The sequence below is a fragment of the Rosa rugosa genome, chromosome 5 (genome assembly GCF_958449725.1).
Source record: "Rosa rugosa chromosome 5, drRosRugo1.1, whole genome shotgun sequence".
NCBI lineage: Eukaryota > Viridiplantae > Streptophyta > Magnoliopsida > Rosales > Rosaceae > Rosa > Rosa rugosa.
The window spans coordinates 28,931,380-28,949,439 of NC_084824.1; the positions used below are offsets into that span (position 1 = coordinate 28,931,380).

General features: G+C 37.4%; 1 protein-coding gene across 4 annotated transcripts; it reads left to right on the plus strand.

Moving 5' to 3' along the window:
• Window positions 1-870: 870 nt before the first annotated feature.
• Window positions 871-5,479, plus strand: LOC133709582 (pentatricopeptide repeat-containing protein At2g35030, mitochondrial-like). 4 transcript variants are annotated; one of them, XM_062135372.1, is made up of 3 exons: window positions 871-3,577; window positions 4,164-4,433; window positions 5,433-5,479. In XM_062135372.1, the coding sequence occupies exon 1, from the start codon at window positions 1,314-1,316 to the stop codon at window positions 3,213-3,215; it is 1,902 nt and encodes a 633-aa protein (XP_061991356.1). In that variant the 5' UTR covers window positions 871-1,313; the 3' UTR covers window positions 3,216-3,577; window positions 4,164-4,433; window positions 5,433-5,479. The 4 variants fall into 4 exon arrangements, with proteins under 4 accessions (XP_061991356.1, XP_061991357.1, XP_061991358.1 ...); XM_062135373.1 differs by lacking the exon at window positions 5,433-5,479 and adding an exon at window positions 4,713-5,162 and having other exon boundaries at window positions 4,199-4,433; XM_062135374.1 differs by lacking the exon at window positions 5,433-5,479 and adding an exon at window positions 4,713-5,161 and having other exon boundaries at window positions 4,204-4,433.
• The last annotated feature ends 12,581 nt before the right edge of the window (window positions 5,480-18,060 follow it).

Here is an 18,060-nt window from a genome sequence, read left to right on the forward strand (position 1 = left end):
CTGTTTGCGAAATTTTCCCTTATTTTTATTATAGAAATTAAATTACAAGCTAAAAGAGGTAAGAAATTCCTCCAAACATTGGCACTAGAACTATGGCCAGAGTCTGAAAGTGCATTAGAGAATATCAGCAAAGGTTAAACTGTTGATGTTTGCATCATGGCTAAATCTGTAAAGGAAAATAGGCATACAACAGCTTCTTCATATACAAATCATCAATAGGTTGTTGCATGAACCTTTTACGGGAATATGCTACACAAACTTCAACTTACTAAAGATTTGGTAGTACAAACATATGAGTTAAAAAAAAATTGAATATCATGAATGTAAAGAGATCAAGAAGATTGATTAGCAAGTAATGCCTTGACATCAAAAGCATTGAGACTTGTAACACAAAAATTGGTTCATTTGTTTATAAGGGAGTTTGGATAGACATGGTACGTTCTTAGTAATGTGCCCTTACTGGTTAGGTAGAAATATTTAAGTGGGATCTTGATATAATTCATTTCAACCGACTTTCTTAGATAGAAATTCTGAAGCTGAGTACCTGGGCAGTGGTTAATATATATCACTATTATGTGTTAGTTTTCTTTTCAGAAGTTTTGGATTATGTAGTTCCTCACTCCTTGTTTGTCTTTCAGGTCTACGACCCGAATCATACATTTCTAAATAACATATTTATTTCGGAAATGATAAGTTTGTGTTATGTCTAACTCGTCTAACTATGAGGCAGTCTTTGATTATGGATAAGCAACTGGATTAGTATGTTCATACGTGAGGCGCTTTTTTTTTTTTTTTGGGTTACAAGGGAGTTGAAGAAGCCCTAAACAGGAGAATAAGAAAGAAAACTAGCCCAAGGGGCTTACTCTAACTCTCCTAGCTCTGGAAAAATTACATAGATCATCTAGAAAAGCACTAGAAGCATGGAGGAGGACTAGAGAACAGAACAATGCCAGGATCATGGTTTAAGCTGCCCTTAGCAAGACCATCTGCAGTGTCATCAATGCCCTCAATGGCCGCCGGAGCTCCGGGAGGATGACTCATGCTAGTGGAGCAACAATTGCGTTGAGTATGCTATTAGTTGGTGAGTTGGAGATTTTGGGCATGACAGAATAGAAGTACCAAAATAGCCTTCACAGTCTATATGGATTGTCAAACTATAAACAAAAGAAAACCGTTGCGGCGTCAAAAGAAGGGGGAACAGGGGATGAAAATGTCGGCATTATTGTCTAGTCAGACCAGTTAATCGTCCATCTCGACGGACGCCGGCCAAGGCAGACCGTCGTCGTCTCAGGTCGAGCTCAACCAATAATAGTATGACACATGTTATGAACAGAGCCAGATTACCACTCTTGAGTTTTGGTCAAGCTCTCCGTACTCCCAGACTTGCATACCACTCCATGACCCAGAAAGCCTCACCCAGAATCACAATGCCGGACAGAGACTACAGTGCCAGCTCCGACGTGGCCAAGTCCAACTGGCTGATCACGAAGCTCAGCAGAGACGCCAAAGTTGGAGAAGCCCGCCAAGTGTTCGACCAAATGCCTGAGAGAGACGTGGTGACGTGGACGACGGTGATCACGGCGTACATCAAGTGCGGGATGGTGGAGGAGGCCAGGAGGCTGTTTGATAGACCCGATGCTGAGAAGAATGTCATCACTTGGACTGCCTTGGTTGGCGGGTATATAAGGCTGAGGCGGATTGAGGAGGCTGAGTGGTTGTTCTATCAAATGCCGGTGAGGAATGTGGTTTCTTGGAACACTATGATTGATGGGTACGCGAGGAGCGGGCAGGTTGATCAGGCGTTGGAGTTGTTTGAGAGGATGCCGGAGAGGAATGTGGTTTCTTGGAACACGGTTTTGACGGCTCTGGCACAATGCGGGAGGATTGAGGAGGCCAGGAGGCTGTTTGGTTTGATGCCGGAAAGGGATGTTATTTCGTGGACCGCAATGGTTGCGGGGTTTTCAAGAAATGGCAGGATCGATGAAGCTAGAGAAGTTTTTGATAGGATGCCGAGAAGGAATGTGGTCTCGTGGAATGCAATGATCACGGGTTATGCTCAGAATGGGAGGCTGGAGGAGGCTCTTGAACTTTTTGAGAGGATGCCGGAGAGGGACATGCCTTCGTGGAATACGATGGTTACTGGCTTTATTCAGAATGGGGATTTAAAGCGGGCGTGGGACTTGTTTATTCAAATGCCACAGAAGAATGTCATATCATGGACTACAATGATCACTGGGTATGTACAAGATGGGAGAAATGAAGATGCATTGATGATCTTTTCGAAAATGGTGGCTGATAATGGGGTGAGACCTAATCAGGGAACTTTTGTCAGTATCTTGAGTGCTTGTAGTAACTTAGCTGGTCTTTGTGAGGGACGTCAAATACATCAGATGATAACTAAAACAGTTTATCAGGAATGTGTACATTTGGTGTCTGCACTCATAAACATGTATTCAAAATGTGGTGAGTTAGTCTCTGCTAGGAAGATGTTTGAAGATGGATCGACAATCCATAGGGATTTTATCTCCTGGAATGGAATGATTGCAGCCTATGCACATCATGGATGTGGTATTGAGGCAATTAACTTGTATAATGAAATGCGGCAATTGGGGTGCAAACCTGATGATGTTACTTATGTGGGGCTTCTTTCTGCATGCAGCCATGCTGGTTTGGTGGAGGAGGGACTAAATCTTTTTGATGAGCTTCTTAGAGATGGGTCAATACAAGTGAGGGAAGATCACTACACTTGCTTAGTTGATCTTTGTGGTCGAGCAGGGAGGCTGAAGGAGGCTGTTGATATCCTCGAGAAGCTTGGGACCAACCCATCAGCATCTAATTGGGGGGCTCTTCTTGCTGGATGTATCGATCATCGTAACATGGATACTGGGAAGCTAGCTGCAGAGAAGCTTTTAAATGAGGGGCCAGATGATGCAGGAAGTTACTCGTTGTTGTGGAACTTTTATGCTAGATCTGGTAATTGGAGAGAAGCTGCAAAGATGAGGATTAAAATTAAAGAGAAGGGGTTGAAAAAGCAGCCTGGTTGCAGTTGGATAGAAGTCGGAAATATGGTGCATGTGTTTGTGGTCAGTGACAAGTCTCATTGCCAATCGCAACTTATATATTCTGCACTTAACGATTTACATAAACAAATGAAGAAGATTGGCTACATACCAAACAATGATTTGAATGTAGATGAAGATTTTTCAGTTACATAAATTCTTACTTTGGATATCTTCAAACTTCAATAGGAAGAATTAAAGTGACATGTGGACTCCACAAGATCTGACAGTAGAGGAGTACATTGGGGGCACCTGAGTTTTTGGGAGATTGGCACTCCATTAAGAGCAAAAAGCTTATGGAAAAAGTATGGACTGGAAGCAGTACTTGTAAGGCTTGTTTGTCTGGCAAGCTAAAGCATGGGGTTGGACTGTTTCAAACAAATCTAAGTGATGTCATTAAATTGTTGCGATTAAAAGGTTACAACAACTGATGTTATCTGCAGCAGGATTAAACTAGATTCTCTTCTCACCCTCCAGTAATCTCATTACAGCAACAAGACCATCTCATCTATCTTCAGGTAGGTTTAGGTTTTCTTGTCTGGTGCTTTCTGACTTCCTTTTCTTCTGTTATCTATTGTTTATTTGCTTGTTTCACTTTTCATTCACCAAATTTCTTTTATTCTTTATTCACCTACGTATTCCTTGTGAGCTTTTGTTCTTGGATATAATTTGCGGGATACATATCTGTGGCATATTTTCTGTTTTATGTGCTATCTTATTTTAGTGCCAAGGTTCAATATATGTGTGTTGAAACAGTTGGCATTTAGAACAAAAAAATAAGGCATCTCTATCTTCTATGTTTCCTTTGTCTGATGAACATTACTTTATAACAAGTAATATGCAAATTATTCAAATTATGGTGGTATACATATAAAATCAAGATAGAAACAGAAAGTCGATGATGACAGTTTCTTGTATGATTTTTATTCAACTTGCCATTGTTCATTGACCCGATTTACCTTAGTGTCTAAGGTGTAGTTTTGTTTGGTTTTATTGTCAGCTTTCTTCAGTGATTTCGGTTGGGCTTTTCGGGTGTCCACTTTATGTTAACCTCCATTTTGATTTGTTTTGACTAATTTGCAAGTTGTCTTCTTTATGTTGAAGGGAAAGCTAATATGGGGATATTTGTGTGGTTGAAGTAAAGAAAGTGGAGGTTTGCCATTGGAGAGGAGGCTACACCTGCATTGCAACTCTAGACTTATGTTCCACTGAGAGGCATGTCACAATTTTGCAACTATTATAGTTTTGTGAACTACAAAACATAACTTCTAGCGTTTGGAATTACAAAGATTGATCAACATCAGTCCTTAAAAAGGATCTTGACAACATTGGGTGTCTGGTTCTCCATATGGCCGTCTGTATCTTCGGAATTAGGTATTATTCTTTCTTCAATTCATCTTGGCAACCTCCTATAAATAGAATTTTGGGGTGAGCATCTTTTGTTGTGTATGTTTTAAATGCTGAGTTGTGTGGTGCTTTTGTCAGCTGTTGTTGTATGCTTTCTTTATGTTAAATGAAAGTTGTCTTTTTGGTAAACAAAAGTTGAATGAAAGTTATGTTTCTCGAATCTCTGTTGCTTCATTGCATAGTCTGCCATTTGACACCGTGGTTCGGCCTTCATCTAAACTTTTTGACGAAGCCAACTCGTTTCAGGGACAGAGACTGCGCCAATTTTCTTCAGTATATTGCTTCGTGTGACCACCAAACGAAGAGTAAGAATTTCTTGCAATTGAGGAGATTGATTTGATTGATCGAGCACAGAAAAGAAAGATATCATTAGATTTTGGCTTTTTGACTGCTTGGTGCCTGGACTGCGATATACTAGACAATAGTGACAATACCATCTTCGACTTTTTGCTTTTGTTGGACTGGGATATCTTGACCCAGCTTTTCGGGAAATTGAAAGGGGAATTCCGTATTTAACTATTTATTAAGGAAAATAAATAAATGGGTGGAGAACTATTGTAATCTGCTACTTTCTGGCTCATGCAAATTCATGATACATGTAACAATATCAATAAAACTCTTGGTATGTATGGGGCATTAATTGACCTTTTTGTGTGTTCTTGATATCTATACCTATGATATACAGAGACGTGTTTTCTAACTTATACCAAATCAGAAGCTTTTTTTATTTTATTTTTTTTATGACAAAATCAAAAGCTATTTGATCACCAACTTTGTGTAGACAATTACATTGTGCATGTTGGATAAAATGATGGTCTAAAAAGTGACAACTTGGCTAACTATTTGTAGAAAAAGTTTTTACTGATCGAATGATCTTATATGGAAGCAGCTTGGAAAAAAAAAAAATGGAAGCAGTATCAGAAGATTTTTGTTTCCTATCTACTCACTACCTGTACATTTGCGTAGGTAGTGTGCGTGGATGTGATGCTATGATCACAACATTTGGCTTTCCCTGTGCTTCCAATTTGATCATCGCCACTATATATACTTGCAGCATTTTAACTTTGTTCCTCCACCTGCTTGAGCTCTTTTAGTTGAAAATGGCAGCTGCAGCTATCCTTCTGCAGCATTTTAGCTCTTTCCTATTCCCATGATCATTAATGCTAATGAGCCTTACTACCAGTATCTGTAAGATCAAATATGGACATATATAACACATATCATCATAAAGTAATTGATGATTAGCTTAATATCAATCCTAGTTTAACATGGATACAAACAGTAAATCAATACTAGTGACTTAATGAAGTAGTGTATCAATTCATTAAGGATAGTAATCCATTGCTTAGTCTACAAGAAAGGCTACAAGTTGTGATACATTAGGAATCTAACAGTGAAACCTAAACCGACAAGGAATGCTTTAATGGGAAGCTTCTTGAGGTTTAAGTCTCATATATATACAGATGAATTGGTCCCTGATTACTACCACGACTATTGCATATTGTTCTGTCCATTGAGAAGCAAGTTGGTAAGTAACAGAAGACCACATTCAGTGATCGAGTTAAGCAGTTGCATAAGATGGAATCCATGACAGTAATTGCAGAAGGTAAGCCTTGATCTTTTTATGATTGTTGTGCATATGTTGTGAGCATGTAACTATGGTTTTACAATTGGTATCAGAGCATAGGCTCACAAATATGAAAAATCGTTTTAGGGTTTTGCAAAACGAACATAAAATTTTTAAGGGTTTTTTGCTTTACGGGTCAAGTAACTGATCAGGTTACTGACCGAGTCACTGGTCATGTAACTGATCAGGTACCTGACCAAGTAAGTAACTGACCAGGTAACTGACCAAATAATTGGTCAGGTACCTGATCAAGGTAAGTTACTTAAGTCGACTGCTGCATCTGGTTAATTATAAAATTCACGCTTCCGCTATGATTTTTTAGCAGCAAATTGGGGAAAAAGCAAAAACAGGTTTTTCTGTGAGATTGATTTTGATTCATAGCATGATAATTGAATTTTTGATTGTGCCCAAGAACCCTAGTTGCATTCCCGGCGTGCGTTAGGTTAGAGTAGATGGTGACCGGATGAAATTTACAATTTCTTGATTGTTCTGTGGTTTCTTGGAATCGAATCAATTTTGGTTATGCTTGAATATGCATGTTGAATTGATTGATGATATGGTATTGTATCTGTGATTGTGTAAAATTGTATGAAGAACAGAAATCTCCCAGATTTTGTTTACACGTTAAAGTTGACAGATACAAGAGCTTAATTTTCTTACAAGGATGAATCTGGATAGAATGTAAAATAAAAGAGCTCATATGTTTTGTGGTTTTCTGTTGGCATAAGTGATTATGATGCACAAAGCATCCTTCATTGATGTTGGCAGAAAACATTGATCAGGTACGTGTAACTGGTCAAGTAACTGACCAAGCAACTGACCAAGTAACTGTACCTGATCGAGTAACAAAACTGAAATTGTGTTTTGTGTTTTAAAACTATGCTTCAGTTTTATCTTCCAAAGAAGTGGTTAAGTATGGTTTTAGAATACAAAACAGCAGTATGCATGCTTGATGAAAATAAATACGGATACTTAGAAATTTTTCTTCTGTCTAAAGATGTGGATAAATTTCTTTGGATAACTTGTTTTCATTGAACATGGCATATTGATAAAGAACTCCAGGATATTAAGTTTCTGCTCAAAAGTGATGCTTAATATTGTTTTTGTTATGGACTGACATGAATGCAAGTATGGTTGTTTAGGTTTTCTGTATGTTCTTGTTTTGGTTACTTAAAACTAAATAAAACACAGAAAACTTAAACATATTTTCTTTACAAACTGAGAACTCACTCGAATTTTTGTTTTGCTCCTTAGGTAACTCTTACATGAACTTGAACAGTGTCTTGATGTTAACTGGAACCAACTATAGAGCTTGGCTAGACTCTGTGGAAAATTATATGGGAATGCATGAGAACATAGACTACTGCTTTACTGAGAATAAGCCTGAAGAGTTAAATGAAAAGAGCACCAAGAAAGATACTGACCTTTACAAGAAGTGGCATAGATCCAATAGAATGGCTAAGAACCTCATCAGAACATCTATGTCTAAGACTGTCAGGGGAAGTATAGAAGAGCCTGAGCTAGCATCAGATTTTCTGGAACTCATAGGTGCTAAGTTTAAAGAAAGTGAAAAAGCAGAAGCAGCTAGGCTGACTAAGGAGTTTCATGATTTGAAGTACATGGGTTCAGGGGGAGTTAGAGAGCATATTATGAAGATGATCAATATAAATGGCAGACTCAGGGAACTCTTAATGGGGGTTAGGGATGAGCAAGTAGTGCATTATGCACTACATTCCTTGCCTAATAGTTTTAGTCATCTTAGGACCAGTTACAACTCTCAAAAGGGAAACTGGACTCTAGATGAACTTATATCCATCTGTGTGGATGAGGAATCTAGGATCAAGGAAGAAAAGGAACCTGCTACAACCATTAACCTCATTGAGAAGCCTAAAAGGACAAAGCCCCAGAACAAGCTCAAGCCTACCAAAGCCATAACTAAGAGTTCAACAGCTGCAGTGGCCAAGGAAAACAGGCCATTCAGGTTCAAGTGCTACTTTTGCAAAAGAGTAGGACACATGAAAAAGGACTGCACTGGCTATAAGAATTGGTTAGCCAAAAAGGGTAAGATTTTTTCTAATTCAGTTTTTTCCTTAGAAATTAATCTTATAAATGTTGAACCACAGTCTTGGTGGATAGATTCAGGCTCACCTATTCATATTTCTAATTCTTTGCAGGGATTCATAAGGAGGAGAATCCCAAAAAGTGATGAAGTGAACCTGTGTGTAGGCAACGGCATGAGAGTGGCAGTCAAGGCTATTGGAACCTTAAAGCTCGATTTAGGATTAGGAAAATTATTAGTTCTGGACAATGTTTTTTATGTACCTTCCATGAGAAGGAATTTGGTTTCAGTTTCTCTTTTAGTAAAATCTGGTTGTAGACTTGTTATGGATAGTAATGGAATTCTTATTTCTAAAAATTCTGTTCAAATTGGTTCTGGTGTTATTATGAATGATTATTTACAGTTAAATTGTTCAATGGCTCAACAAGAAATTTTACTTGTTGAAAATAACACCAACAGTACTAGCACTTTAACAGGTGTTAAAAGAACCAAACTAAATGAAAAGTCTGCATTTTTATGGCATAGAAGACTCGGCCATGTTTCAAAAGAGAGACTGAAAATTTTGGTGAAAAACAACATCCTAAATGAACTTGATTTTTCTGATCTAACAGACTGTGTTGAATGCTTTAAGGGAAAAATAACTAATACTAGAAAGAAGACTGCATATAGAAGCCAAAATTTATTAGAACTCATACACACCGATATATGTGGACCATTTAGGCATCAAACTATCTGTGGGAATGTGTATTTTATCACATTCATTGATGACTTTTCTAGATACAGTTATATTTATCTACTTTCAGAAAAGGCACAAGCATTGAAAGCCTTTAAAATCTTTAAGTCTGAGGTAGAAAATCAACTAGAAAAGAAAATCAAAACAGTAAGATCAGATAGAGGGGTTGAGTTCTATGGCAAGTACACTGAATCCGGCCAACAAAAGGGTCCATTTGCCTTGTTTTTGCAAGACAATGGAATTAAAGCTCAATATACAACACCCTATAACCCACAACAGAATGGTGTTGCAGAGAGAAAGAATAGGACCCTTTTGAACATGGTTAGATGCATGATGTGTACAACTGGTTTGCCAAAATTTTTGTGGGGTGAGGCTTTAAAAACTGCAAATTATATTTGCAACAGAACACCTAGCAAAGCTATAGAAAAGACTGCTTTTGAGCTTTGGTGTGGCAGAAAACCTAGTCTTCATCACTGCCATGTTTGGGGATGTCATGCAGAAGCTAGGATTTATAATCCAAGCTTGAATAAACTTGATCCTAAGACAGTTAGTTGCTATTTTATAGGTTATCCAGATAAATCTAAAGGCTATAAATTATATTCTGCTCATCATTCACCTAGAATTTTTGAAACACATCAAGTAAAGTTTCTAAGTGAAAAAGTTCACAATACAAACCTTGAGGATTTAACCTCAGATTTTGAGGAAATTGTGTCGGATGAGAATATAAGTGTTGTATTGCCTTTAGAACAAGATGTAACTGATCGAGTCACTGGTCGAGTAACTGACCACGTAACTGTCCCTGATCAAGTAACTGGTTATGTCACTGACCATGTAATTGACCAAGTAATTGTACCTGGTCATGTAACTGACCATGTAACTGGTCAAGTACCTGTCACTGGTCAAGTCACTGACCAAGTAACTGTCGCTGGACAAGTAACTGACCATGTCACTGGTCAAGTAACTAACCAAGTAACTGTCACTGGTCAAGTAACTGACCCTGTAACTGATCAAGTCCCTGTCAACCCTCAGCCTAGAAGATCACAGAGAGCAAGAAAACCAACTTATGGGGGGGAAGATAGTGACTACATTGTTTATCTGCAAGAAGCAGAAATTGAAATGGACTGTGCAGAGGACAATGATCCAACTACATTTAACCAGGCTATTGAAAGTAATGAATCTCACCAATGGCAGCTAGCAATGGAAGCAGAAATTGATTCCATGAGCCAAAATGCAGTTTGGGAATTAGTTGAACCTGACCCTAATCAGAAACCTATAGGTTGTAAATGGGTTTTCAAAACCAAAAGAGATGCAAATGGCAATGTAGAGAGACATAAAGCAAGATTAGTTGCCAAGGGTTTTACACAGAAGGAGGGCATTGATTTTACTGAGACTTTTTCTCCAGTTTCTACAAAAGACTCGTTTAGGATAATCATGGCTTTAGTAGCTCATTTTGATATGGAGCTGCACCAAATGGATGTTAAAACAGCCTTCTTGAATGGTGAACTAGATGAAGTGATTTATATGAGGCAGCCAGAAGGTTTTGTGCAAGCTGGAAGTGAAAACTTAGTATGCAGGTTAAGAAAATCAATTTATGGCCTAAAACAAGCTTCTAGACAGTGGTACAAGAAATTTGATTCTGTGATTTCTACTTTTGGATTTACAGAGAATCTTGTTGATGAGTGTGTTTACTTGAAGACAATTGGGAACAATTTTATTTTCCTAGTACTCTATGTCGATGATATACTTTTGGCTAGCAGTAATTTTAAACTGCTTAAAGACACCAAGAGCTTTCTGTCAAAGAATTTTGACATGAAAGACTTAGGAGAAGCATCCTATGTACTAGGCATTGAGATTAAAAGAGATAGAGCACAGAGACTACTTGGTTTGTCTCAACAGAATTATATCACCAAAGTTTTGAAGAGATTTGGTATGGAGAAGTGTGCAGCTGGAGAAGTCCCCATGTCCAAGGGTGATAAACTAACCAAGAAGCAAAGTTCCAAAAGTGATGTTGAGAAAGAAAATATGGAGTCAAAGCCTTATGCTAGACTTGTAGGAAGTCTCATGTATGCACAAGTCTGCACTAGGCCAGACTTGTCTTTTGCAGTAGGAATTTTATCGAGATTCCAGTCTAATCCAGGCCATGAACATTGGGTAGCTGGGAAGAAAGTGTTGAGGTACCTGCAGAAAACAAAGAATCACATGCTAGTTTATAGGCAAGTGGAGGATCTGAAACTCGTTGGATTTTCAGATTCTGATTTCGCAGGGAACTATCCAGACTCCAAGAAGTCAACTTGTGGATATGTGTACATGCTAGCAGGAGGTGCAGTTGCTTGGAAAACCATGAAGCAAACTCTAGTTTCAACCTCCACCATGCAAGCTGAATTTATTGCAGTATATGAAACTGTGTGTGAAGGACTTTGGATCAGGAATTTCTTGATGCAGACCAAAGTGTTAAGTCACATTGTGGCAGGCACACTTGTGATTTATTGTGATAATGAAGCAGCAGTTTTCTTTAGCAAGAACAGTAAAAGATCAAATAATTCTAAACACATTGATTTAAAGTATTACAGTGTTAGAGAAAGGGTTAAGCATGGTGAGATAGCTGTTTTGAGCATTGACACGAATTCACAGCTAGCAGACCCCTTCACCAAGGCATTGTCAGTAGCAGCATTCCAGAAACATACAGCCAGCATTTGAGTTTTAGCTAATCTAGATGCTTAGGTTCAGTAGAGAGTTAATCCAGTTGGAGCAATTTAAATTTCTAAGGTTTTTGAGTTCTTGTATTTTTAGTTGTGATCTTTTGACTTTATTTATCACAACTTATTTGTAATGACAGATTTTATTATTAATGAATTTTGAGGTATTTTCAGATTTTGGTTATTGCTGCAGTTTTTGTTGAATGTTCTGAAAATTATCGATTTTGTGTTTAAAGTTATACTTGCTATCAGATGGCTTAAATCATGTGAAGCATGATGTTAAGGTTCAAGCAAAATTTTTAAGCCATCAGTGTTCAGTGAATTTGCTTGAGTTTCTGGTTTTAGAAACATAAAGTAGGACCTAATATATGTTTACTTGTTGATACACATTAACATATATTGTATCACTTCTGGTTGAACATATGTGGATTGCAGAAGCTTGTGTTAGTGGTTTTGAAACTCTGCATTTTTGTTAAAATGTATACTGTTTCTTGCTCTGCATAAGTAATTGTGATCTGACCATGTTGGAATGGATTTTCGATTTGAGTTTGTTATCTGGCGCGCACTTCAGTAAGTTAAGTAGGTTTTGATGTTCTCTGGTGCAAATCATCGAGCATGATATGTGTGAGTCCAAGGGGGAGATTGTAAGATCAAATATGGACATAACACATATCATCATAAAGTAATTGATGATTAGCTTAATATCAATCCTAGTTTAACATGGATACAAACAGTAAATCAATACTAGTGGCTTAATGAAGTAGTGTATCAATTCATTAAGGATAGTAATCCATTGCTTAGTCTACAAGAAAGGCTACAAGTTGTGATACATTAGGAATCTAACAGTGAAACCTAAACCGACAAGGAATGCTTTAATGGGAAGCTTCTTGAGGTTTAAGTCTCATATATATACAGATGAATTGGTCCCTGATTACTACCACGACTATTGCATATTGTTCTGTCCATTGAGAAGCAAGTTGGTAAGTAACAGAAGACCACATTCAGTGATCGAGTTAAGCAGTTGCATAAGATGGAATCCATGACAGTAATTGCAGAAGGTAAGCCTTGATCTTTTTATGATTGTTGTGCATATGTTGTGAGCATGTAACTATGGTTTTACAGTATCTGCAACTGTCTTTCCAAAACCCTCTGTCCAAATCTAAACTGTCAACTCAGCCGTATTTTTCCATTCATGACCTTTGCCCTGCGAACTTCACTACTTCTGTTGACCCTATTGATATAGTTAATTGTTGGCCTGCCGCCTCCTCCGGCTTCTACATTTGATTCATGGACCGCCCGCGGCGGGTTCCTTTTCTTTTCTTTTTTACTCCTAATTAATCTGCTTATGTTTTTATTATGTATTTGTGTAACTGGTGCCTTCCCCCCCCCCTCAACTTCCTGCAATTTTGCCTTTATCAAACCATGTTTGGAGAAGTGAGCTGAACACAATCCTTTGTGTGATGCCTGTCCATTCCCCCCCCCCTCAAATATTAGATATCTAAATAGAAATGGAACTTCGATTCATACCTACAAAATTAGCATTTGGACCTCTCTATTTTTCCAAGTGATACTTTATTGATACACCCAGGTTATAACCACATTATTATGAACTCCTGAATCTAAAAATGTTAGATATACATCAATTTGATCACCCTTATATCTCCAGAAACTGAGAGAGCAAGGTATTCGACAAAAAGGACTACAACTTCTTCAAGATATAACTGGTGAATTTAGACCTAGAATTCTCGCAGCTTTGATGAGAGTTAGTGGAGCTGGAAAAACAACACTGATGGATGTTCTTTTAGGAAGAAAAACTGGTGGAATTATTGAAGGAGACATTAGAATTATAGAGTACCCAAAAGTCCAAGAAACATAATGTCAGAATGTCGGGGTATTGCAAGCAAAGTGACATACATTCTTCACAGCTTACAATAGAAGAGTCAGTAGCATATATACTCAGCTTGGTTACGCTTTACCATCCCAGACTGCTAGAATTACTAGAGCTGTAAGTCCCTTTAAATTCATAATTTCATAGCATGTAGTATGAATGAACATCATCTATAGTTCAAATTAAAACCTAGAGACTTGATGCTCGTCTTCTTAGACTTAATTATCCTAATGGAATATATGTATCAATATTTTAGACTTTAGAATCAAAAAGTTGGCATCACAACAATAGCTTCCAGGAACTGAATCTGATGCTGTATTTAGATATATGTATTATAAAAAGAAATTATTGATTTTATTAAACGAGGGGCATTTTGGAAAAATTAGGGAGGTGCAATAGTTATATGTAAAAGTAAGTTGGATGTTTATTTAGTATAGCAAACCACACATAAGCCCTTGACAAAAGATGAATTTACAAATTTACAAATACATCCCTACAAGTTGATTTAGAGTTTATAAAGGACAAAATTTTACACATAAGGACAAGTTGTTATTTTGTTGTCATGTCTCAATAAAACATTTACAATTCTAACTTTCATGCATGGATAACTAAATATTAATTATTTTCTTTAATTTAAACTCTTTTTTGTTCAAATCCTACTACTGCACTCGTCCAGTTTTACTACTACACTTGTACTAGTGTTCTGCTACTGCACTCGTCATCGTCTAATCCTGCTACTACACTTGCCAATTCTGCTACTGCATTGGCTGCACTCATACTCGTCCAATTCTGCTACTGCTACTACACTTGTACTCGTCTAATCCTGCTAGTGCGCTATACTCATACTCGTCTAGTTCTGCTATTGCACTCGTACTGATCTTGTTCTGCTACTACATTCGTACTCGTCCAGTTCTGCTACTGCATTCGTACTCGTCTAGTTCTGCTACTACACTCGTACTCCTCCAATTCTGCTACTGCACTCATACTCCTCCAGTTCTGCTACTGCTTGAAGATTAAGACAATATTGAAGGTTAGTTCTGCTACTGCACTCGTACTCCTCCAGTTCTGCTACTGCTTGAAGATTAAGACAATATTGTAGGTTAGTTCTGCTACTGCATTCGTACTCCTCCAGTTCTACTACTGCACTCGTACTCCTCCAGTTCTGCTTTTGCTTGAGAGTAGTAGCAGTAGCAGAACTGGCATGGTAGAAGTTACTACCAGCTCCACCATTCAACTCGAATGAGTCATAACTCAGACCCTGGTCATCAAACCGCCACAACTAGCCGATTCTGGATGAGTTAGATTGTGAGCCCCAGAAATTTATTTGTTGAGCTAAGTTGAAATCGTTGGCGAATTAATTTACGCTCTCATTATTTCTTAAGTGCTCAAAATATTTTTTGAAATTTTTCAAAAGTCAAAATTTTTGATTTAAGAGTTTGATAATAAAGAACGCGACAAGACAAGTTCGTGAGAATTTTCGGGAAATTTTTCGGATACCCGAGCTAATTTTTATGAATTTTGGAAGTTTTGGTAATAAAGAAATTATTTAAGAATACAGAAATAAGTCATAACCTTTTGACAATAGCATCATAGTAATTTTAACGAAAAATTGAATTAATTCATAATTACGCATGAAATCTCAGAGATACTTCATTCTCCTTGGGCTTGAGCTTTGTGTCCTTATTTGTATAAATCTAATACAAGATGAGTTTTCTGTTCTCTAAATTTGGTCTATTACTTGTATGTAATTTTCTATATTTAGTAAGAAGGTCTAAATGCTAATTTTGGAGGTATGAACCTCCCAATAAAAAATATCTATTTACCCAAATTTGAGCTACACTAACTCCACTTACCCTAACAAATTATAAGCTTGCACTCTTACCCATAAGATTACACATTTTTTTTCCTCGAATACCCAATTAAGTTTATTTTGTTTGTTTTTTGTTTATTTTTGGACTATTTTGCCCTCTCTCCCTTTATCACATGGAGGGAGAGAGAGAGAGAGGTCATTGGAGACTTCGCCAAAGATCGCCGGACTCTGGTTATTCGGTCATAGAAAGTCCCCAAAGAGCTCTTTGAAGATCTCATAGGTCACCAGAGAGGTCGCTGAAGACTTTTATTGGTCTCAATAAATTTTTATTACCTCTCAATAAAACTTAATAAACTTTTATTGTCCCCCAATAAAAACTTTTTATTGGACTTTATTTGGGCGCAATAAAAGTTAATTGGTGGGAAGGGAGATAGCTAGTCTTCCCCCTCCCCCCCCTAAAATTAGATAAATAAAAATTTCATTGAGGAAGATGATGAGGAGATTACTTAAATTTAGAACCTTTTATTGTGGGACAATAAAAGTTTATTAAGTTGCATTGAAATTTTTATTAGGGGATAGTAAAAATTATTATCGCCTCCCAATAAAACTTTTATTGGGGTAAAATATTTATTGCCCCCAATAAAATTTTTATTGGGGGCAATAAATGTTTTAAAAACTCTAGATTACTCTAAAATAATCCCCATGTATTTCCTAGTGATCCCATAAATCATTGCCATTTGTATCTTTCCCATGAAATGTTTGGGAAAAAAAAAATTCAAGGGCTTGCAACAATTCACATTATAAATCATTCTTAAAACGTTACTTTTAGTATTGAAAAACAACTTCTTTGCAACAAACTGAGCTAACCTCACATATTATATAAAGTTGTTTATCTAATATGCATCTATTCCGGGGTGCAGTAAGGCTATAACTTCATATGAACTAACAAAAGCCACAAGCTATACCTTTCCACTAAAAGAAAAATTCTTAGAGTGCTATAACACCTGCACATCCCTATCTAGACTTGAAGTCCAAAAAGACCAACAAAAAGTAAAAAAGTCAAAACATGGATTGTGAGGAAGTCAAACTAAAGATCATAGCCCAACATATAAGGGTTTCTTATAGTCTTACATAATCAACAATGCCAGAAAAGTAGGAATATTTGCATCCAATATCATGAAAACAACAATCTCAAGTCACAGCTCATCTTTGGTTGCCATGAAAATGAAAGACTTGATTGCCAAAAACCAAAAATGCAAGACATGGAATTCAAAGTTAGCAGAAACAAGTTATGAATTGTAGGCCAAAGCAACAAAATTTCTAGTCCACATCCATGGAGGATACCACATTCTGAAAGATCAATTATAAAAGACAGATTCAAAATTGAATTGCATTGTATTTTTTTTTGTTTGAGATATTCTGACCAACAACTTGAATGTTTGTCGATTCCCAGTGTTCGTCAACATCGGCTCGTTGGTCACGTGAGTGAAGAACTTCCCCGAGAGCCGCGACGTCTTTTTAGGGCTTCTCAAGTGCTACGTCAGCCTCAGTAGAGCCATCGCACTTTGTTGGTCGAGCAATCTCAAACTCTGAACTGAAATCAATGTCCATGAGTACCTCACCCTATTCATGATCACGTCAAATGTATTGAAGAGGATTTGAAATCAATTCCTATAATCCTCGAATTGGCTGCCATAATTTTCAACGTTTTGAGGTTATCTTGGTCTAGAGAGAGAGAGAGAGAGTCGGCGTCGTTGCTGTTAGGGCAGGAGAGAGTGTGGCACATTGGAATTTGATAAATTAGTTGATGAATTGAGCCTAAAATTATCTTTCTGCCTTCAAATGGGGTGAGTAGCGGTACACAAATTTTTTAGTGGGATAAGTGGTTTCTTGTTGGCCAAATTTGGGCATGTAGTTAAGGCCCCTTAAAACAAACTTAGTAAGACATGGCCCAATGATTGGAGCATATTAATGCGACGTTTTAATAGTTAATTCCTCATATTTTGCTTAGTTATTTCCTTTACTTAATCATTTTTAATTTAATTTCTATTTTCTAGGTACATCGGAGAGCTTAAAGGCACATGAGAAGAATGTGAGACGTTGGAATTGACAAGTAGAAGGCACAAGGAATGCAGAAATGAGTTGAAATGAAGAAATGGAGTATTCCTGGTCCAACCAGGAATTCCTGATCCTACTGGGATTCCCAGTCAAAGTAGGATTCCTGGGTCAACTAGGAATCATGTTCAAAGAAATGACGAAAAATAGTGAAAAATGCAGAGTCCTAGTTGGACTAGGAAACCTACTCCTGCCAAGAAAAGGAATCCTAATGACACAAGGAGTCCCAGTTGAACTAGGAAAGCAAAAGAATATTCCGGAAGGTTCAAGAACATTTCATGTGAAGAGTCCTTATTTGACTAGGAGTCCTGAAGACATAAGGAGTCCTTATGGGGTTGGGAAACCTAAGAGCACTAGAAGAAAAGACGCATGAAAGACCAAATCAAGAAATCTGTCTGTGCAAGTCAATCAAATTCGACAGATAATTGAGAGCAGCTCAGTATGAATTAGATGATGTTCTTTATATTATTGGAAAGCCTCGAATGTCTAGTTTCCATAGCTTTTTACGGCTTATCAATATCATTTTTCTAGAAGTAGTTATGGTCGATTTGGTACAGAAAGGTCAATCTATGCGTAAATTGGACTTTTGACGGGAATTTCTGTTTTGAGGCCCAAATCACATCGGGAAGCCCGTGGATGAATTAATGCTTCATATTTCAGATAATA